This window comes from Sceloporus undulatus, chromosome 9, assembly GCF_019175285.1.
Source record: "Sceloporus undulatus isolate JIND9_A2432 ecotype Alabama chromosome 9, SceUnd_v1.1, whole genome shotgun sequence".
Lineage (NCBI taxonomy): Eukaryota > Metazoa > Chordata > Lepidosauria > Squamata > Phrynosomatidae > Sceloporus > Sceloporus undulatus.
In genome coordinates, this window is record NC_056530.1 from 19,173,155 (window position 1) to 19,194,970 (window position 21,816).

Here is a 21,816-nt window from a genome sequence, read left to right on the forward strand (position 1 = left end):
TATGTTATTTGTGTTCATTGTCAGATTGTGTGCATGTGTTTTGTGTACCTTGTTTTAATTTATTGTGCTTGCTTAATAAAATTTAATTGGAAAGGAGAAAAAGAACTCTAAAAATGGAGGATATTACGGACTTCCTCCGGGGCAGAAGGCTGAAATGGAGGACACATCCTTGAAAAAGGAGGACATTGGGTTGTACAGCTTGCATATTATAGATATAGATGTGTCCGGTGTGAGTGTATGTGTTTTGTGTATGTGTTTTGTGTTTATTGTTTGTCATGTGTGTACATGTTTTGTACTCATTGTCATATTGTGTTGTCATATTGTGTGTATGTGTTTTGTGTTGATTGTTTGTCAGATTGTGTTTTAATTTATTGTATTTGCTTAATAAAATTTAATTGGAAAGGGAAGGGGAAAAAAGAACACCCTCCAAAATGGAGGGCATTTTGGGCAGAAGGCTGAGATGGAGGACATGGCCCAGAAAAGGAGGACATTTGGGTTCATTATTTGTCATACTGTGTTTTAATTTGTGTTTCCTTAATAAAATTTAATTGGAAAGGTGGGGGGAGGACACCAAAAATGGAGTTCATTGTCATATTGTGTTTTAATTAATGTGTTTGCTTGATTCCCTTGCAAAAAGTTGGAATATAAATAAATTATATTACGTATTATTATTATTATTATTAATAAAATTTAATTGGAAAGGGGGGAAAATAGAGGACATTATGGAATTCCTTCCAGGCTTAAAATGGAGGACACGTCCTAGAAAAGGAGGACATGGGGGTTGTAAAGTATACTTTGCATCCAGATACAGAAGTGTCCAGTGTGACTCTGCCTCCTCCCTTTGGGGCTTAGCAACAGCGCCCCCTGCCGTCCTCCCCGCTGCAGGACACTCAGCTCTTGCAATTGCTCTGGAAGTTCCCACGCGTCCAGGAACTCCTTTTATGGTGGATGACGTAGAAAGGGGGAGGAGGAGAAGGTATCCCCGCCTTCTTTCCCGCCCCATATGAGTCAGAGGCACCCAGAGAGGAGACACGCGCCGCTGGAGGATCGGTCGGGAAGCTGAGACCTCGTGGCAGCCAAGGCTTTGCTTGGAAGGACAGGTAATCCTCATCCTCATCATCATCTATGTGTGTCTTGGGAAACCCTATCCTGAGGTTCTCTTTAGCCAGATTGTTTCAGAGAGGGACTGCTATGGCTTTCCTCTGGGGCTGAGAGAGTGAGACTTGGCTAAGGTCCCCCTGCTAACATTTGCTAGAGCTTTCTTTGGTAACGTTGGTTCAGAGATGGTTTGCCATTGCTTTCCTCTGGGGCTGAGAGAGTGTGACTTGGTTAGGGTCCCCCTGGTTAACCTTTCCTGGGGTTTTCTTTGGCCAGGTTGGTTCAGAGAGGGCTTGCCATGGCTTTTCCTCTGAGGCTGAGAGTGTGGCTTGGTCAGCATCACTTAGTGGGTTTCATGGCTTAGTCAGGATTCGAACCTGGATCTCCAAAGTCCTAGTCCAGCACTCAAACCACCATTCCACACTGAGCCATTATTACTATTATGTGACACTGACTTAATATTATTATGTTTGTGTTGACTTCCAAGGGGGATTCCCTCCCTTTCTCTAGTCCCAGGATGTGCATTGTTGTTATTATTTTTATGGTGTTCCTTATGTTGGCATTATAATCATTGTTTCATTCTCTGGGGGAATGCTTTCCAATCTGCCCAGTGTCCTCACTTGGGCTGCTCAGGTCTTGCAAAGCTGAGGTTTTCTGGATTGAATCAAAGTAGTAATAATTATACATGTCAGACCTCTGTATCCACGGTTGTTGTTGTTTTAATCCTCAGATTCAAGCACCCAGGGCTTGACAATGGTTTTTAAAAGTGTATGCATTCCCAAAAGCAAAGCTTGGTTTTGCCATCTTATATAAAGGAGGCTCTTTTCCTCTGCCATTGTGTTCAATGGGACCTGAGCATCCTTGGATTTTGGCACCCATTTTGGGGGTGGGGGTCCTGGAACCAAACTCCAAGGGCTCCTTGTAATAAACTGATTCAATCAAGGAAGGCACAAGAGTAGTAGTAGTAGTGCTAGTAGTTTGTTATTGTTGTTATTAACATCAACATCAAAGGATGCCCCTGGATTAAGAGAAGTAAAGTTGTTGTAATAAATTCAGTCAAGGAAGCCATGACCCTAATAATTGTTGTTGTTGTTGAGGAAGGGGTTGTTGTTAGTAGCAAGGAACCAGCAATAAGTAAAGTTATTGGAATAAACTGATTCAAATCAAGGAAGCCATTGCCCTAAATAGGAGTAGTAATAATGGTTGTTAGTGTTGTTGCTGTTGTTGGTATTGCATTGCTGGTATTGTTATTATTAGCAAGGGATGTCCCTGTAGTAGTAATAATAATAATATAGTTATTATTATCATTATTATTACCATCATGGGATCTCCCTGAAGTAAGAGAAAAGTGATTGCAATAAACTGATTCAGTAAAGAAGCCACTGTCTTTAATAGTAGTAGTAATAATGGCTGTTGTTGTTGGTTTTGTTGGTATTGTATTGGTGATGTTATTATTATTGGCATTGCATTGCTGGTGTTGTTATTATTAGCAAGGGCTGTCCTTGGAGTAGTAGTAATAACAATATTATCATTATCATCATCATCATTATGGGATGTCCCTGAAATAAGAGAAGCAAAGTTAATGCAATAAACTGATTCAAAGAAGCCATAGCCCTGAGTAGTAGTAATAATAATGGTCACTGTTGTTGTTGTTAGTATTGTTATTGCAATTGTTTTTTGTTGGTATTGTTGATATTGTTAGTCTTGTTATTAGCAAGGGATCTCCCCAGAATAAGAGAAGCCAAGTTGTCCCACTGATTTTACCTTTTTGGAGGACTTAGTGCTTGCCTTCTCATACTGTTGTTGTTGTTCTTATGTGCCTCCAAGTCATTTCCAGCTTTTCTTGGCGCATTTCTTTAGAGGAGGTTGCCCTTGCCATTCTCTGAGGCTGAGAGAGTGTGACTTGGGCAGTGGGTTTGCATGGCTGAGCCAGGACTTGAACCCTGGTCTCAAAATGCTCAATGCAAAAGGAGAACCTTAATGCTTAGTAGGATTGTTCAGAGGGGGTTTGCCCTTGCCATCCTCTGAGGCTGAGAGAGTGTGACTTGTGCAGTGGGTTTGCATGGCTGAGCCAGGATTCGAACCCTGGTCTCAAAATGCTCCAATTGCTCAATGCATAAAGAGAACCTTAAGGCTTTCTTGCAAGTCACATTCTTCATTTTCTCAAATCATTTTCTCCATGAGAGGTAGAAAAGTATATATAAATAAAATAAAATCAATTAAAAACATCAGTTCTCCTTCTTTTTGTCTTTCCTCCAATTGCACCTTGGATCTACACACTTTGGCTGCATTCGCACTGCAGAACTAATCCAGTTTAGGCACCACTATAACTGCCATGGCTCCATACTGTGGAATTCTGGGAATGGGAGTCATGTGAAACATGTAGCCTTCTCTGTCACTGAGCTCTGGTGCATCAACAAGTTACAAATGCCATGATTCCATAGCATGGAGCCATGGCAGCTAAAGTGGTGTCAAACTGGATTATCTCTGCAGTGTGGATGCAGCTCAGGTCAAAACCAAAGCCAATCTATTACCCAGTGTGTGTTTGGAAGTGAGGAGATGCCCTCTAGTGCCCTTCAAGCCTGTTTGGGTCTACTTGGAAGTAACGCCCTTGAGTTCAGTGTGGCTTACTCCCAGGTAAAGTAGGTACAGTGCTTAAAGGTGCATCTACACTATAGAAATAATGCAGCTTAACACCACTTTAAGTGCCATTACTCCATCCTTTGCCATCTGGGTTTTTTAGTTTTGTGAGGCACCCAGCATCCTTTGATAGACAAGGCTAAAGACCTTGTAAAACTACAAATCCCAGGATTTCATAGGATAGTGCTGTAGCGCTTAAAGTGATGTCAACCTACAATATTCTTACAGTGTGGATGCACCCTTAGTGTGGTAAAGGTATTACTGGTCTTTAAAATGCCACATTATTTCATGCCTGTGTTGTCTTTGGGAGGCTGTATCCATGCTGCAGAAATAATCCAGTTTGACACTGCTTTAACTGGTGTGGCTCAATACTATGGAATCCTGGAAATTGTAGTTCTGTGAGTTAGCTTTCTCTGTCAGAACTCTAGTGCCAGCCACAACAATAATTCCCAGAATTGCATAGGATGAAGCCGTGGCAATTGAAGTGGTATCAAACTGGATTGTTTCTGCAGTGTGGATGCAGCCAGAGACTCTTCCTTTCTCTAGTATTTGCCTTCTGGAGTTTGTTCTAACTACCCATCTTTGGCATATCATCACAATCCCCTTGGCACCTTACCTATGCTCTCTGCTCAGGTTGACCAGATGCCCTTCTTTTCCTGGACATGTCCTCCACTTCAACCTTCTGTCCAGGAGGGATTGCAAAATGTCCTCCATTCTGAGCATTCCTAATTTACATTTGCATGCCTTGACTTTTATGCATTTGATTATTGTGGTTTTGATTTGTCATCTCTGGGAATCTCTAGGTCCGCTCCAGCGCAACTCTGCCAGAAGCTGACCATAGAGTTGTGCTGGAGAACCTAGGAGTTCCTAGAGAAAACACTGCTCTAGGCATTTGTAGGTCCTCCAGCATGACTCTATGATCAACATATGGCAGATGTTGGCCATAGAGATGCACTGGAGATTCCTAAAGAGGTGCTCTCTTGGGTTAAAATAGAAATAGTGGGGGTTTTTTTGCATTTTTTCCACATTCATTGTAGGTCCTTCGCCCCTAATTCCAATGAATGTGGAGGGACCACTGTATGAGTGTCTTGAGCTTTGGTGTGGGCATGTCCTCTCTTCCTGAATGCCCTACAAATTTACAGCCCCTTGTCTTCCTTTGCAGTTGTGATATCTGGTCACTCTGTTTCTGCCTGACCATCTCTGGTTTCCTTCCACTGTGTATTTCCTCTTCCCTTTTGATGTTCATGGACTTCCCAAAGGCTGATGAAACTCACACATAACATGCACCATTGCACAACCTGGGCCTTTTATCAGCTCCTGAGGGTGATCTAGGGGTGGGAGAGTTTGCCTCCTACTTGACACTCCCCCTCTATAGTAGCTATTCTATTATTAAGCCAACAGTGGGGTTTCCCCCTCTCTCTGTCTCCTCCCTTGCTTTTCCTGGCTATGTTTTGGGTTCTAGTTGCCTTCTCTGTGTGTATTGTGTGCCTTCAAGTCATTTCTGACTTATGATGACCTTAGCCTACCATGGGGTTTTCTTGGCAAGGTTTGTCCAGAGGAGCTTTGCTCTGAGGCTGAGAGAGTGTGACTTGCCCATGGTCACCCAGTTAATTTCGTGGCCGAACCGGGAACCGAACCCTAGTCTCCAGAGTGGTAGTCTGACATTCAAACCACTATGCCAGTGATTCCCAAACTCTGGCTGTCAAGGTGTTTTGGACTTTAGCTCCCAGAATCCCCAAGTATTGGCCAAGATGGCTGAGACTTCTGGGAACTAACGTCCAAAACTGCTGGAGGACCAGAGTTTGGGAATCACTGGCATAGTGGTTTGAATGTCGGACTACCGCTCTGGAGACCAGGGTTCGGTTTTGGACGTTAGTTCCCAGAAGTCTCGGCCATCTTGGCCAATACTTGGGGATTCTGGGAGCTAAAGTCCAAAACACCTTGACAGCCAGAGTTTGGGAATCACTGCACTATGCCCCATGGTGGCTCACAAATGGCTTATACTGAGTCAGAACATTTGGCCTCTGTAGCCTCTCTTATCCGAAACACTTTGGACCACAAGTGTTTGGGATTTGGGAATATTTGCATATACATGATGAAAGATCTTGGAGATGGGACCCGAGTTTAAACATGAAATGCCTTTATGTTTCATATACACCTTATACACATAGCCTGAAGGTAATTTTATACTACTTGCTGTTATGTGTCTTCAGCAGGTCTTTGTGCCTTGGTTGATCCTAGACCAAGAATGTGACTGTGGGTTTGATTTCTTAAAGCTTGCTCCTCCTTTGCAGAATTAGCCATGGTTGAGTCACATCACAATCCAGTCTGGGTAGACTTGGGTTCACACTGGGTCACCTCGCATACTCTTGTGTTCTCCCTTGGCAATGGCACCTCCGGGGCATTCACATTTTGGATCACAACTCCCAGAATCTGGGTCTCATTTGCTATGCTCTGGATTGCCCTGCAGCCAGTTTCTTTAGTGAAGATATGCTTTGGCTCATGGGCATCATCTGGGTAGTATATTCCTTTCTGCTGCATAGCCATGGAGATGCATTGGCATGGGCTGTTGGGTGGCACTTTCTCTCTTCCAGTGCATGGCAAGGAGCCAGGGAGTTTGCTGGGAGTCAATAAAAAGATGTTAGGTTTTAGATGGATCTGGTTGGACTGGAGAAGAACTGAGAACACCTGAAAATGAAAGGGAAATGGGAATTTCCCCAGTAATTCTTACAGAGTGTAACATTTGGGAAATTCAGGTGGTTTTGTAGGGAGATAAGAACTTGAGAGGGCACTATTATTTGCTGTGTACCAGTCCATCAAGGCAGCAGATTGATGCAGCACAAGTGGAGGATAGAACCTTTTCTGCTTGACCAAAAGCTGTATGCCATCCTCATGACTGTATGTTTACTTCTGTATGCTTACCACTTTGTCATAAAGACTGTTTTGTTCTGCCCAGCTTTTAGAACTTAAGCTTTTTAAAAGAAGTTTGTATGTTGTTCTGATTGTGCTATTGTTAGCCGGCTTTTTATACTTTGTATAAAAGTGTAGTGCGGACACACTTGAAGGGAGCCATAGAATTTTTAAACCAGTTCAGGTGCCCAAGGTGATCTGTTTTTGAGTTTGTCCCATGCTCTCACCTGTACTTAGTGGGTTAAAAGGAGCCTGGAGGAGGCTTTGTAACTCGTGATTCCACGTTTGTTCCACGTTTGTCTGGTCGGCCACTTGGCAAGCATGTTTTGTTTGTTTCAAAAGGTGCTTGGAGTTGTTTGTATGCCATGGAAGAGCCAACGGATTGTGCAAATTCTTTATGGCCTGTTGCCAGTTTGGAAGAAATAGATTATGTGGCTGAAGTAGTCATTGTTTTCTTGCTTTGATCTCAGGCTGTCCCCAAATATGGATTTTAGCTTGGACTCATGGAATTTATCAATCTTCATGTCCTACCTGTATTTTCTCAACAGTGAACTTCAAGTTACCTTTTAAATAGAAATTTATATGGATAGTCTTCAGTGGGATTGTGGAAGAAGATTGCCAGCTGCATGAACCTTGGTGTGAATTTCTGAACATACATATATGACTCCAGGGTCTCACTAAGTTCTTTGCAACTCAGGATCTACCAGAGGGAGCAAAGGACAACCAGCGAGATACAACACTTACTGTAAAGTGGTGTCAGATTGCATTGTTTCTACAATGTTGATGCAAACCACCACCATCACCTTGTGATTTGTTCAGGGTGGGTTTGTTATTGAGGGTGCCACCATGTTCATGTCTTGTGTGGACTTCCCAAGGTGGTTGGCCACTGTATGGGAGCCGAAAGGCAGCCTTGACCCAGCTTTCAAAGATGTAGCCATGTTAGTATGTAGAATCAGTATGCAGAGAGATCTTGTAGCACCTTTGAGACTAACAAAAAGAAAGAAGTTGACAGCATGAGCTTTCATAGACTAAAGTCTACTTCCTCAAATGCATATGCACCTGAGGAAGTAGACTTTAGTCTACAAAAGCTCATGCTGTCAACTATTTTTTCATTTAGTCTCAAAGGTGCGCAAAGGTGCTCCAAGACCTCTCTACTTATTGATCCAGCTTAGTTGCCTAAGCTGAAAACAATGCATGCCATGAGTTATGGGAAAGTCAGGTGGAGTTAGCCCAGAGTCGGAGCAATAACAAAACTTTTATCATGCCTGGTAGCATTCATGTCTTTCTGGTTCTGGAGATCAGGGAGGGACCAAACTGTCGGCAACAACAAGCCATAAATCTCTTACGTAGCTTGTAACGGCCTTGTGTGAGAGGTCAGGATGGTTGTATGTGTATAAACAGACGTGCACACAGGCGTGTGGGTCTGGGCTGATGTAAGATATGCAAACCTGGCGCCTGGGAACACTCAGACACACCCCCTTTCTCATTTTGTTTTGCCTCCCCCCCCCCCCTTCCATGCTTAATCTCTGTTTTGCAAAGTTTTGCAACCCTCTCACTGTGTACTTCCATGTTCCATAACTGACAGATAGTCAGTTGAGACAAGCTGTTCCAGGAAGTTGGTCAGGCCATTCATTGTACTGGGAGGGGAGCAGCATTTGTCCATAGAACAGCATGAGTGTACAGGTCTTGTATCCTTGACTAGGGTGTGTATGAGGACTAGGTGAGCAATAGCTTTTCTTCCTGGCTCTTGGATGTTTGCAGGGAGAGGGGTGCTTACATTTGTGCGCCAAACATTAGATCAAGATGTCTGAGGACGCAACACAGTTATAGTCCTACGATGCCACTTTTAACAGCATCCTATATACATAGATCTAGTAGCACCTTTGAAGTTGGCAGCATGAGCTTTCCTAGACATAAGTCTACTTCCTCAGATGCATTTAGTCAAATGCAACTGAGGAGGTTGACTTTAGGTCTACAAAAGCTCATGCTGCCAACTCCTTTCTTTCAGTTAGTCTCAAAGGCGCTGCAAGATCCCTTTGCATGCTGATTCTACCGACTAACACAGATATATCTTTAAACCTACAACTACATCCTATGGATTACTGAAATTTGCATTGTAGGGAGTGGTGTTTCAAAATTGCAGCCAAAGAGCTCTAGTACCTCTCCAAACTACAAACATCCAGGATTCCATAGGATGCAGCCATGGCAGTGGAAGTGAAAACACAGTACTGTACTATACTTGTGTTGTGTGAAAAAGGCCCCTGGTATGGTACTGAATATTGTGTGGAATAAGGGAAATATTATGTGGAATATGATGATGATGATGATGATGATGATTATGGAATAAGGAATAAGCTTGCAATTGCTAGTTTGGGTTACTCTGTGCTCAGCCCTTGCCCTCTGGACCTGTTGGGTTACAGCTTTTAGAATCCCCCAGCCAGTATAGCCTGGGTTAGATGGGAAATTCTTGGAGCTGTGATCCCAGAAGTAACTTTTCTGAGCTCTTGACACTGGAGAGAACCAGGTTGAGGAAGATGGATGTAGTACAGTGATTCTCAAATACTGGTCCCCTAGAAATTAAAGAGTTCATGAGTTTGTAGGACTTGTGCAGAACAATGGAGGACAAGCTGATCTTGGAGATGTCTCATCAGCAACAACTTCAGGGCAGTTAACAACAACAATAAAGATGGTTTCCTTGCTTCAGGATTCTGGAAGTTGTAACCAAAAAGTAATATTTCCAAGAAAGACTAAGGCAAGATAACTAGCAAGATTTTTTTTTCTGTACTAGCCAAATATTGTTGACCCCATTCCTGGGGTATCTTGCTAGAATCAAGAGCCATTATGTTAATTGATAACAGTGTCATGCACAATCACCCTCCCTTTTCAAAAGGCCCTTTTGACTGAGTGTTGCTTGCTTTCTGACTCACTGGTGAAACTGGTCAGGAATGTTGACTCCTACAGGTCCCAAGGACCGATTGGTTAGCAGCCTTGTTGGATAGCATGCACCTTGGCTTGTGTGAGTCACCTGGTGCTATGTGACCCATGGGTCACCTTTTTCCATCCCTGCAACTCTGCTGTGTATGACATCAGGGGCCCTTTCACACTACACTGTGGCTGTATCTGCACTGCTGGAATAATCCAGTTTGACACCACTTTAACTGCTATGGCACCACACTATAGAGTTCTACACTTCCCTGAATTTCATAGAATGGAGCCATAGCAGTTAAAGTGGCATCAGACTCTTTTATTTCTGCAGTGCTCTCTAGCTGAGAATTCTAAACCTCCCAAAACTTCAGAGCGTCATAAACCAGATCGCATCAGTCCCAGAGTCACCCCAACTCCATACCAGCCGTTTCCATGAGAGTGGCCTTGGAGCTCTCCAAGCAGCCTTTCCTCCCAACACATCTGCTTATTAACTACAACAAAGAATGTGAGCACTGATACCATCCTAACCCCATAATAGCACATCCCGTGTCCATTGCCAAACTACTATAAGTATATAAACATATCTCTAAGCTATGGCTGGAAATCTAAGGGCACTCTGATCCTGAGACACGAACTCCTGGACAGGTTAAGTTGCTGGTGGGTTTCTGTAGTGGGGTGACCGGTTTAATTCAAAGGAGTGCCACTCAAGTATGTGTCATTGTGCTGATAGCTGATTGCAGCAATGCCCATTCTATGATATGGCTTGGAGGCACACAACAGTAACAGATTCTGTCTGCCCAGGGTTTTGCAGGGAAAGCTGAGATGTAAAAAGGATCCTGCTAATTGTTGTGCTGGTGTGGATGTGTGTCTGATCTATGTATCTAGTTTTGATTTTTTAAAATTCTTTTTAAAATTAACTTTTGTATTCTGTAAATTTTAAAATAATTTTATTAAAGATTTTAAAGGTATTAAAACAATATGCATAGAAATAAAAGGAAAGGATTGAAGTGAGAAATATAGTACTGCAGTGCAAAAGGTAAACGAAACCATTTTGTTTTCAGCTTTCTCATTGATGTTTATAAGTGATATATGGTGTTACTTCCCTTATATTAACACCCCCCAAATTAAATCATCCCTCCATTTCATCTAAATCTAATGATATTAGTCTCCAATCCTCTTATGCCAAAATTGCTTTATTCTGTTACAATCTAAACCTACAACACAGATGCTGGCTTTAAACACTTAAAACCTTTAAACTTCTTACAAATATGTCTTTCTAACTGAATATGTTTTTAAAGTCATCCCTTTACAATAAATCTTTCTTCCATTTCCATTATATATCAAACAACAAAGTTTCAAAATGCCATACTGATTCCAGAACCAGATAAAGCCCATCCAGTACCATTTCATTTATAACTATTTAGATCTCACATGAATTCTATGGGCATAGTTGCCCAAACTCTGTAAAACATAGGCTGTCTCTTTAATCTTAAGCATTTAGTCTCTCTTTCCATTGAAAACATTGCTTGCCATAAGTTTGTCTAGCTCCCCCATCTTCATCCAGCATTGACTTTCATCTCAGCAGCAGATTTTCTAGTATCCTTCTCACAACTGTCAGTCCCATCATCCTGCATCTCAAAAACCTGCATTTTCAGGTTGATCATCCACAATTTGTTCCCCTTGATCTTGCACCATTGGTATACATCTCCTTTTCTAACAAAGCATATAATCGGTTCTCCTTAATGGATATTTCTGGGCTGCTTGATCCGACGAACAGCTCTCAAAGGTACCTATCATGCCAGACTTTTCTAGTGATTCTTCTAGAGATGGTCTCCATTTCTCTCATGAATTAACATGAATAGTGATATCATTTATAACTTCAGCCACCCACAACTACAGTTTCAAAAACAGCAGCTCTCAATAGACCATCTGCTTTGGCAACAACAACAGATTGTCCTTGAGCATCCCACTCTCCAAGATAAGCAATCTCTTTCCTAGTTCTCAGTTAGTTCTTTTTGCTTGCCTCCCCTGAAACTTTCCTTCGGTTCCCAAATTTCTGGCATTGTAGGGAGTGAAAAAGTCTTCCGTTTTGCCGCGTTCGCATTCACTTGGTAATTTGTGTTGCTTTTCTTTGCGTATCTAAACTGCATTTTTCAATGCTCAACTGACATCTTAATTTACTGTAATGCTAGAAATTTGGGGACTGAATGATGTTTTCATGGTAGTGGGGCAGAATCCTTGTTTCCCACAGCCCTGTGTCTGGGAATGTTTGTCATAGACTGCTCCCTGGTGCTGGTGTCCCATCACAGGATAGCTAGCTCAGGTTGATCATTGAGGGACTGCCAGGGACAAGGAGGCTGGTGTGGGTGTCCTTTAGATTCCTCCCACTTCTGCAGCTGCCAAGCTGCTTGCTTTGGTCTGGCAGGTGTTGTAGGGTAAACATGTGAAGCCATTGTTGTGACCCAGTTTCCGGAGCCCTGATGTAACCAGGCTGCAATCTCTTTTCCCCTTTGCTGAGTGAGTCACTTCTCAGTAGTACCGAGTCACTAGATGGTGTTGCAACCTGAACGGCTTCCTTGGGCTGAATGAGAAACCTCCTGGGTTTGTGTCCCAGACCCATAGGGCCTGATAGAGTCCTGGCATAAAAGATTAGGGGCTTGGGGTATGGGGGAAAAATACTCTCGCTCCTGTGCAGCATTTCTTGGCCTTCTCTGCTGTGCCATCACTAAGTAGAATTCCTGTTCCTTCCCCAGATGGACAACCAACAATCAGCCATGAAAGATGACGTGGGAAAGGCAGTCCGCTTTCTCTGTCGTATAGTGAAGACCCGGAATGAGAAAGTGGACAAAGAGCGGGTGGACAAGTTTGGTGAGCACCTAATTGCCATTTTGTGTGAGCGTTACACTGGCCATTGGTACCCGGAGAAGCCTATGAAAGGACAGGCCTACAGGTAAGTAACCAAGATTTGGGGCTATGTTTTCTTTTAGTATGGGAGGGAAGGTTTATTCAGCTGTTTGGCCTTCTGGATGTTGTTCAGCTGCAACGCCCATCGGCCTTTCCAGGATAACCAGTGGCAAGGGGTGATGAGGTGTGCAGTCCAACAACATCTGGAGTGCTAGAAGTTGTCCCATCCTATGCTAGGGGATTGATACACTACCAGGCTGTCCTTTTCTTTGGTAATTTGTAGTGTGTTTTTTCAGTACAAGGTCTGTAAAAACGGAGACTTTACTTTGGAGCCTTAAACAAATGTTTGAGCTAATGAGATTGGGTGCCTACACTTTGGTTTTTGTTGTTGAAAAGCTCTCTGAACATGCTCATCGCACTGTGCAAGGGTGCATATGTTGCATGCATGATATCCTAGTTTCAATTCTTTGTTATCCTCAAGTGGGATAGGAATGCCCCGTCTGAAATCATGGAGATACAACGCCAGTCCATAGCCAATGGATAACGGATTCTAGGAGCTGTAGTCCAAAATACGAACCTTTCCAAACTCTAAAGGTGACATTACTGACTTAGATGCTTAATGATTTGACTGAGGTTGTATCTCCACTGCATAAATAATGCAGTTTGACATCACTTTTAACTGCCATGGCTCAATACTATGGAAATCTGGGATTTGTAGTTTTGTGAAATATGTAGCCTTCTCTGTCAGAAAGCTCTGGTGCCACAACCAAGTACCAGGATTCCACAGCATTGAGGCATGGAAGCTAAAGAGGAGTCAAACTGCATTATTTATGCAGTGCAGATCCAGCCTATGTAAAATGTAGTTTCCTACATTGTTTGTTACTTCAGCATGCTAGATTTGCAAACGGATCCCTCCTCCAGTTGAGTCTGGGTTTCTTGGCTCACCTGAAGGTCACTACTAGATTGCTCTTGCAAATTCAGAATACCAAAAAAGAAGACAAACACAGTAATCTGTGAACTCACTTGTAGCAGAGGAGACAGTCTTAATCTGGAAAAACGTTCACCAAACTACATGTTGTGTTTAGTGTCAAGGAAATGAGGTCTGCAGTGACTGCAGATGGAGCAGCTGTGAAGATGATAAAATTTGTGTTGAACCGGAAGGAAGTCAGTTTGCTCTTGATCAGAAACATCAAAAGCCTACCAGTGGAAGAAACATTGAGGGTTTGCATATAAAAAGATGGTGTTGTGGTGTGCCTTTGAGACATTTTTAACGTATGGCAACCCTGAGGTGAAGCCATCGCAGGGTTTTCTGGGACTCTGCCAAAGTCACTAAGTGCATTTCCACGGCCAAGTGGGAAATCGAACCCTGGTCTCCAGAGTCATATCCAGTGCTCCAACTACTAATAATGTGGGAGAATCCCAAGGAGGTTGTGAGCAAATGTGGTGTCTAGATTTGTATTTAACCTTGTCTTGGTCTCCTGCCCATTTTGTGGAATTGACATTTTGTGGCAAAAGTTACACAGTGGTAAAATCCCAGATTTTCTAACCGCCTATGTCCCCAAGCTGTTTGTCAGGTATAGTGTGTGGCAGTGATCTAATGGCTTTTTATAGAGTTGTTTGTTTGCAGAGCGAGCTGTGAAATAACTTCATTGTGTCTCTCAAGGCTATTTGTGTAGCTAGAAGAACCGCAGTTTGCATACCTGGTGGTGCTCCACCTGTGTGGTTCACCTGCAAGGAAGTTTTGTTGCAAGGCACAAGCTGGCATTTATTGTACCACAGACTGTTGCTTTAGAGTTCTTGTCCTATAAAACCATATTGTTATGCACAAACTGTACTTGGAGTATAGAGCACACGTACCCAGACCTGCTTGTTTCCACATCAGTCATGTAAATCTTATCACCAAGTGACTGCATAGAGAGAGCAGAGAGATTAAAACTGCTGACTTGCAATCTTCATTTGTGAGAAACAAGCTGGGATCTAGTGCTGGAATCTTGCATGTAGATAGGACTTAAAAACTGGAGTCTCCCTTTGCATAGCTTCAGTTGGCCACCTGTAAACCTTCTTCCAGAGTTTGGGAAAATTCATTTTTGGACTGCAACTCCCAGAATCTCTCAGCAGTACACTAAACCTGTCTGCCACCATGTCGTACCTTCCAGACTCCAAATGTGTCGGATATACAGGCATGATAGCATTTGTTCTGGAGGGTACCAGGCTAGAGAAGGCTGAATTGAATGAATAAAGTTGAACACTTCAATGGCTGGGGTGTGATTTTCATTTCCATTTGCACATGGGATGCTTCTTGTTCTAAACTCAAGTTTCTCCCTCTGCTGTCTTCTACCAGGTGTATCCGGATAAATAGGAATTCCCCTGTGGACGAATCACTCTTGAAAGCTTGCAAAGAGAGTGGTTTGGAATATTCAGAATTAAAATTACCCCGGGAATTCACACTCTGGATTGATCCTGGAGATGTCTGCTGCAGGTAAGGGCATTTTGAAATATGTCCATAGTGCCTTCCAGAGGGCACTATGCAGTCCTCTGCATGTCTATTCATAAGCCCCATTGTACTCAGTGCAAGTATATAAGGGCTTCAGCCGTACTCATTTGGTGGATTAAAGTTTGCACTTTGGTTTTTGGATTATGTGGAATTGGCAGCAAACCCCTAAACTGAGGAGTGCTCATTACATGGGGACTTCCATTTGTAGCCTCATGCAGGTCTGATGCAAAACTCTGCAAAGTGAAAGTGGAAGTGTGTCAAAGCATACCTAAATGGGGCGGCTGGATAGGATTTGAGCTCTTCTGTTCCGCATTATTAGTTTTAATTTGTCACCTATGAAAATTTGTAACCCTTTAAGGTTGATCCTTGTTGTCATCCCTCTGTTTTCCTCTGCAGTCCCTCTCAAAATGGTGATAGGAAGTGATTTCCCAGCATTCCCTGCCATTTTGGGAAGGACTGCATAGGAAAACGGGTATTTAAATTAAATTCCACTGTTCTATGTTGAAAGCCATGCCTGCTGAATGTCTGTTTTGCATGAAGCATTATAATTTCTAGGTGGGAACCCTCCCTGCATGTCTAACCTTCATCTTCCCTCTCTCTACTCAGACTCAGTGAGAGCTCCCAGCATTTCACGGTGAAGGAAGAAGAAGAGAGCAGTAGCAGCAGTGGCAAAACAACACCTGAGATGGAGACATCAGACTACCATTCTGAGTCTCCCACATCGGAATTCTCTTCGGAAGATGAGGGGAAGGCTAAGCTATTAGCAAATTCAGGAGCTGTGAGCAAATACCAGCCTGGGCAAAACAACAACAAACAGGTAGAATAATAGAACCATGGAGTTGGAAGGAACCACAAGGGCCATCTAATCCAACCCCCCTGGCATGCAGGAATACTTATGTACACCATTCCTGACCATTGCCCATCCAACCTCTGTTTAATGATCTCCAAAGATGGAGAGGCCATCTATTCTTCTGTCTTAACAGCTGTCACAGTAAAAAATAGTAGGGCAGTTGTTTGCAGGGGTCATTTCATTCAGTTACTTGTTACAACATAAAACCATAAAGCAAGTTGAGGAAAAGCTGTGCATGATGGAGCAATTCTGAGGTCATTTTCTGTGCTAGAGCTTTCAGATCAGACAGAAGGGACTCCCTATCCTGGTCACAAACTGGAAGGGGGTGAGGGGTGTGCATGCTACCATAGTACAGTATCTTAGCACTATTTATGAATCGGTGGTTGTTCATTAACTGATGGGACAATCCAGTGGTGTAAACTGCCAAATTGGTAACATTTACAACATGTCAGGGTGTACAACTATGCTCACATCTCATGAAATTCAACCTGCCAAAAACCTCCCTAGAACTGGGTTTCTTCTGTTTTCACCAAGATTTGTCTAACAAACACACTGTCTGTCATTATAGGTGCTTAATATGCACTTAGTGGCCAAGTGGCTATGGCATAGCATGCTCATTGTGGCAGCAGTGGGGTGTGTGTGTGTAATGGTTAGCTTGCTGATATGACATTGTTCCCTATTAGGGGAATCAAAAATCCCTGGTTTAACCTCTGTCTCTTTTCCCTCTCTTTCTTTCCCCAAGGTTACCCAGTATTTCTACACTCCGTCACCATTGTGGGTTCCAGGCCATCAAAACGTTGTCAGCTACCTCCCAGCGTACCAACCTGTAGCCTTCTACTATCCCGGCTTCAATTTGAAAAAGCCTGTGCCCCGGAAACCCAACCCCAACCTGGTGAAGCGCCTCACCCAGCGGGCATCCAAACCCTGAAGGACGGAGTGGCTGGGCAAAGCCGTCGGTCCCTAAGCCTTGCCCAGCTCTTTTTCATGACAGGCCTAAAGTTGGGCATTGTTTCCACTGACAATGAGACTACAGTACGACCCCCGTATCAGCAAGAACTGTGACCACAGTTTCACTTAAATGCATCAGTGCAATTCTGTTGTCAACATCCACCAGAAACATAAGGTTTGCCGTTATCCACCCGTGATAATTCTGGGGACATCCCTTGCAGATACGTGGGCCGTACTGTGTTACTTTTATCATATTCCCTCAGGGAAGGTATGCTAGAAATTTTCCTCTAATGGGGAGAATCCTAGATAGCTGGGTTTCTTAGTCTTGCCCTCTTGAGGGTGTCACTTTTGTTTCTATGGTGCTGAACGACTGTAGCATTCCAATTGTCTGTGTTTTTTGTAGCACTTGTGTGTGCACCGAGAACCAGAGGCCTGGATAGCCGTCTTGAAGGAAGGGGTAGAGAAATTGGATGTGGGGAATAGGATGTGGATTCTTTTCCAGAGAGGGCAAGGGAGTATCGTCCCTAGGTTTGAGCCAAAGAAGGGACTTAACTTTAACCACCTGGGACAGGAATGACGTTTAGAGGGTAAAAACTACGCATGGTCTCCACTTTGCTGGGTTTCAGTTTTTCCAGGGTATGGGTTGCTTCTGTGAAGCTGGGAAACTGGTGAAGAATGTCTCTGTGTTTATGTGTATGTATGCTGCACTTTAAAAAACCTGTCAGTCCTGCTGCTACCAAAGAGGGGAGGGAGTGGTATGGACCCTCTGTATAAATTGTACCTTTGGATATAATCTATTTTTGTACAGTCTGTCCTGCTTTGCCCACTTTTCTTGCTGTTGAAGTTAAACCACCCTTGCTCTTATCCCTCAGTACTCGCTTCTGCAATTTCGCCAGGTACAGTGCCTCTGCTTCCACCTTTTGGCTTAAATACAGGTCGGAATTTTGTGGCTCTCCAGATGTTGCAAGTCCCAGCATTCCTCGCCATGAGTTATAAAGGCTTCTGGAAGTGGCTGTTCTGCAACATCTGGAGACACACAGTTCCCAGCACTGGCCTGAATCCATTTGTTACTCCTAACTTGAGTAGACCTATTGCATCAAAGGAGGAGACTTGGTTGAGCCAGTTTATTATGTTCCATTGATTCAACATTTCTTCTCTCGTTGGGACTAACAAAAGATTTAGGCTAGATTAAGGGCTTAGAAACATAAAATGGAAAAGACAGCTGAGTGTCAAATGTTATACCCAATAACACTTTTTAGGCCTGTACAGTGTGCTCTAGGGATAACATATGTCTGTACAAATAATACTTACCTACCTCAAGTAATGTTACTGTAAAGAAGAGTTTAATTATTATATATTGAAGGATTTTTAGACCTTGACTGGAAGTACTTGTTGGGCAAAGTATTATTGTCTATATGAATGTTGGTTAATATATGCCCTGTAAATAACAGCGGGATTTTTTTTATTTATAGGATGAGCATAATTATGTGAATGTTTTATCTACAGCTTGTTTTTATGCACCATTGATACAATGCATTTTGCCTGTTGTTGGTTTTTTAACAATCCTTTTTCTATGGGAAAAAAAACCCTTTAATAAAAAGACCACCTAATGCAAGAAACTGACTGAATTGATTCTGTATGTACCAAAATGTTCTGGTTTTCCCTTCAGCTAAGTTGGACTATAACTCCCATCATTCCCACCCAATTTTCCCATTACCATGCTGGCTGAGGTGGATGAATGTTCTAGTTAGCCAAAAAGGGCCAAAAAGCACCATATCCCATCTCATATCAGAAGCTAAGCAGGGTCTACCTGGGTTAGTACTTGCATGGGAGACCACAAAGGAATACCAAAGCAAAACTATCTCTTGAGTATTTCTTGCCTAGAAAAACTATGAAATTCATGGGGTTGCTATAAGTCAACAAGTGATACACACACTCTCTCTAACACACATTTACACCATCTGCCATTGCTTATCCCTGATAGCAGACTTCCAGTATGTGGCTAACTTTTAAATTCATGTTGCATCCATTCCTGTTGTGCTTTGCATCTTGCATTTCGCTTCCCAGAAAGCCAATGTTGAGTACTGAATGTTGGACTACAGCTCCAGGAAACTGGGGTTCAAACCCTGCTCAGCCATGGAAATCCATTAGGTGTCCTTGGGCAAGTCATGTTCTCTCAGCCTGAGAGGAAAGCAATAGCCAACTTCCCCGTATGAATCTGGCTGAGGAAACCCTACGATAAGTTCACCTTAGGGTAGCCATGGGTTGGAAACCACTTGGAAGCACTCCATACTGATAATGGTTCACTTTCCTATCCTATCCTTGGCTTTGCACATGCTCAACAAAAAGTCAGCACTCCTTATAATATAAAGCAGGAGATGGCTAATGTATGGTCCTCCACACTATTGAACTACATCTCTCACATGACTGGCATAATGGGGCTTGTCATTCAACAGCATCCGGATGATCACTTGTGTCCATCCTCTGAAATTTAGCTTTTCCTGTAATTGAGCAGATGAGCAAGAAGGCCCATTCCCAAGATATACAGATGGGCAAAATCCCAGCAGTTGCTGAAGAAGTGCAACCCTGCCCTCTGCCGTTTTTAAACATGGCGAAATATCAGGAATAAACTTTGCTAGAACATGACCACATAGCCCCCAAAAACTCACAAGAAACTATGGATGCCAACCATGAAAGCCTTGGACTTCACATTCTGGTTGCAGTTATTCTAAAGGCCACCAGAGAGAGCTATTGACTTGGACTTCTATCAGGAGCTTCTGGTCTGTTTTCCTCCTTATATGCAGCAGTGGAACTAGCACAGTCGCAGCATCTGAGAAGTATAAAAGGACATCTGCGGCTGCTGTTAGAGCCGAATTAGGAATCTATTCTATTCATTCGCAAGCCGAAATCAGAGTGTTTAACTACTGGGGTAAAATCAATGAAACAGAGCCTGATAGATTACACACACGCCGAAAGTACGTGCCGAGCACGTACTAGGGTTAGAAATTCAGGATTTAGATCATATTTTGTTCAAGTATAATCTGTGCAACAGGAAAGAGATTAGTATCTTGGTCCCTATATCAAAAGGACAATGTTTTGGGATACCCATGTCAGAATCTCATGACAAGATTCCCCTCTCTCCGCTGTTGACTGTAAGGACAGGCTTGAGCAATCTTCTGTCTCACTTTTTTCAACTGCTTTTAAAATGTCCCAATTTCTCTCTCATGCTGCCCTTTTATCCTCAGCTTATTTCAACTGCCGCAGACTCAGCTCAGGAGAAATCTTGCCCTTCTCAGTAGACTCAGGCAAAACGCAACCTGCTGCAACCTCTCCAAGCGTGTTTTCTCCCTCGCTGAAACTTGCCAACTTGACCACATTGTGATGCTGCTTGGCAATACGGGTCTCAGTGTTCATCTGTGAAATGTTGGAGGGTATGCATTGGAGAGATGTTAATTTCTGGCCAAGGTACCAAGAAGGACTCGGAAAGCCATCTGACTGGTGGCAGAAGCCCAGCTCATTACAATGGGTGCTATAGTCCATCAGTATTTGGAAGGATGAAGTTTAACAAGCTGGATAACGTGTTTCCATGAACAAGACCCATAACGTAATCAACATCTTCTTTAGTTTAGACTTGTCTAGAGCATAACCCTGCCAGATTGTGCAACTTTTTCTTCATAGTGAAGGAAATATCATCCTAAGTGAGTGCAGCTGACAACCCCCCAGCTGCCTGCTTTCAGCCCTGCCTAAGAATGCAGTTGTTAACAGATGATAATTTTTATCTCCACTTGCGAACAAGGTTTCGGGTTTGCATATGTAGCTACAGAAATTGGAAGCAAACTCAGCAACTTTATATCTGAATTGCACCCTTATCTAACAGAGTGTGGGGGGGGGGAAAGTTGTATATCTAGAGTCATAAGTACTGATAGATCTAACAGTTTATTCATGGGTTTTAGAAAAGTTAGGCTTTTGAGCAGTAAAAACAATGAGGAAGACAATGAATGGCTGGCAAAGAAGCAAGGTTGCCAGCTTTTTAACCCACTGCTGTTACTGTACCTTGATAACAGCCCCTTGATGTTTAGATACATTAAAGATCAAGGTTGACATTCTGCTTGGGACTTCAATCTTTACAAATGGCTGAATGTGTGCAGAAAACAGAATCGAGTCATTTCACAATATCTATATTCATCCAGGGGTTGCCGTGATGTTACAGTGGTGTCTGTTGCACAATGGTAGCCAGTGGAGAGACTTGATGTGCCACAGCCCAAGGCATAATTGGCATTGACGTGCATTGGAGCATTCTCTGATGCACATCAGAGCACTGGCTAGAAAGTGCCAGAGCACAATGGGAGCACTTGATGCACATCAGAAGTGCCCAATGCACATTTTCGCAATTTGCTAACAAACTTTCATTGTCAAACTTTGGTGGTGCCTGCACTGGCCAGAAAACTCCAGGAGCAGCCCAGACTAATTTGGTCCCAGAGCTGCCCTGATCTCTACCCATTACCTGGGACCCTGCTGGGTGGCTGTTCGTATGCCATTGTATGCCCACTGGGCCATCCATCATGGCAGGAATTCATTTGCTCTGAGGTCAGAACAAGGTACCCAGCATTGATGGAATACAACTCCCAGAATATGAGAGTTCAGAGTGAATGTTCAGAATGAATGACTCACTGCCACTGCAGCTGTACCAGGTGGCACAGTGGGGCATCCATCCAGGTGAACAGCTGCCTGGCATTGCAACAGAGGACTCTGGAGCTTCTGAGAAGATCCAGAGCAAACAGTATTTGTTGTCTGTTACACGCAAGGATATAGCAAGGCTATGGTGCTGAACTGGCTGGGTGTTGTTCAGACTATTCACACCAGACTTGGGATTTGGGCTGTATGTCGTCTGGACTGCCTGCTTAATGAATTGGGGCGCATTTTATTTGGTCGGTGTAGACTGGGCCCTTGTTAGTGAGACCTGAATTGTAGCTCTGGGTTCATAAAGTCACAAAACGTAGACTGTGTTGTAGGATCTTTGGCCCGTGTTTTTAATTTCTGGGGTGCT

The 21,816-nt window shown here is 43.2% G+C and overlaps 1 protein-coding gene across 3 annotated transcripts; it reads left to right on the forward strand.

Annotated features, from left to right (window-relative positions):
* The first annotated feature begins 949 nt into the window (after window positions 1-949).
* Window positions 950-18,384, forward strand: LOC121915952 (protein BTG3-like). 3 transcript variants are annotated; one of them, XM_042440621.1, is made up of 5 exons: window positions 950-1,100; window positions 12,327-12,523; window positions 14,819-14,956; window positions 15,578-15,788; window positions 16,564-18,384. In XM_042440621.1, the coding sequence occupies exons 2-5, from the start codon at window positions 12,327-12,329 to the stop codon at window positions 16,747-16,749; spliced, it is 732 nt and encodes a 243-aa protein (XP_042296555.1). In that variant the 5' UTR covers window positions 950-1,100; the 3' UTR covers window positions 16,750-18,384. The 3 variants fall into 3 exon arrangements, with proteins under 3 accessions (XP_042296555.1, XP_042296554.1, XP_042296556.1); XM_042440620.1 differs by lacking the exon at window positions 950-1,100 and adding an exon at window positions 6,017-6,636; XM_042440622.1 differs by lacking the exon at window positions 950-1,100 and adding an exon at window positions 11,710-12,174.
* Window positions 18,385-21,816: the final 3,432 nt, after the last annotated feature.

What these genes read in the sequence shown, in the direction of transcription:
- LOC121915952 (XM_042440620.1), top strand. Translation starts at nt 6,571, where the DNA reads ATGCAGCACAAGTGGAGGATAGAACCTTTTCTGCTTGACCAAAAGCTG. An exon ending in ATGAAAGGACAGGCCTACAG is followed by an intron (nt 12,524 to 14,818) that starts GTAAGTAACCAA and finishes GTCTTCTACCAG; the next exon opens with GTGTATCCGGATAAATAGGA. An exon ending in GGCAAAACAACAACAAACAG is followed by an intron (nt 15,789 to 16,563) that starts GTAGAATAATAG and finishes TCTTTCCCCAAG; the next exon opens with GTTACCCAGTATTTCTACAC.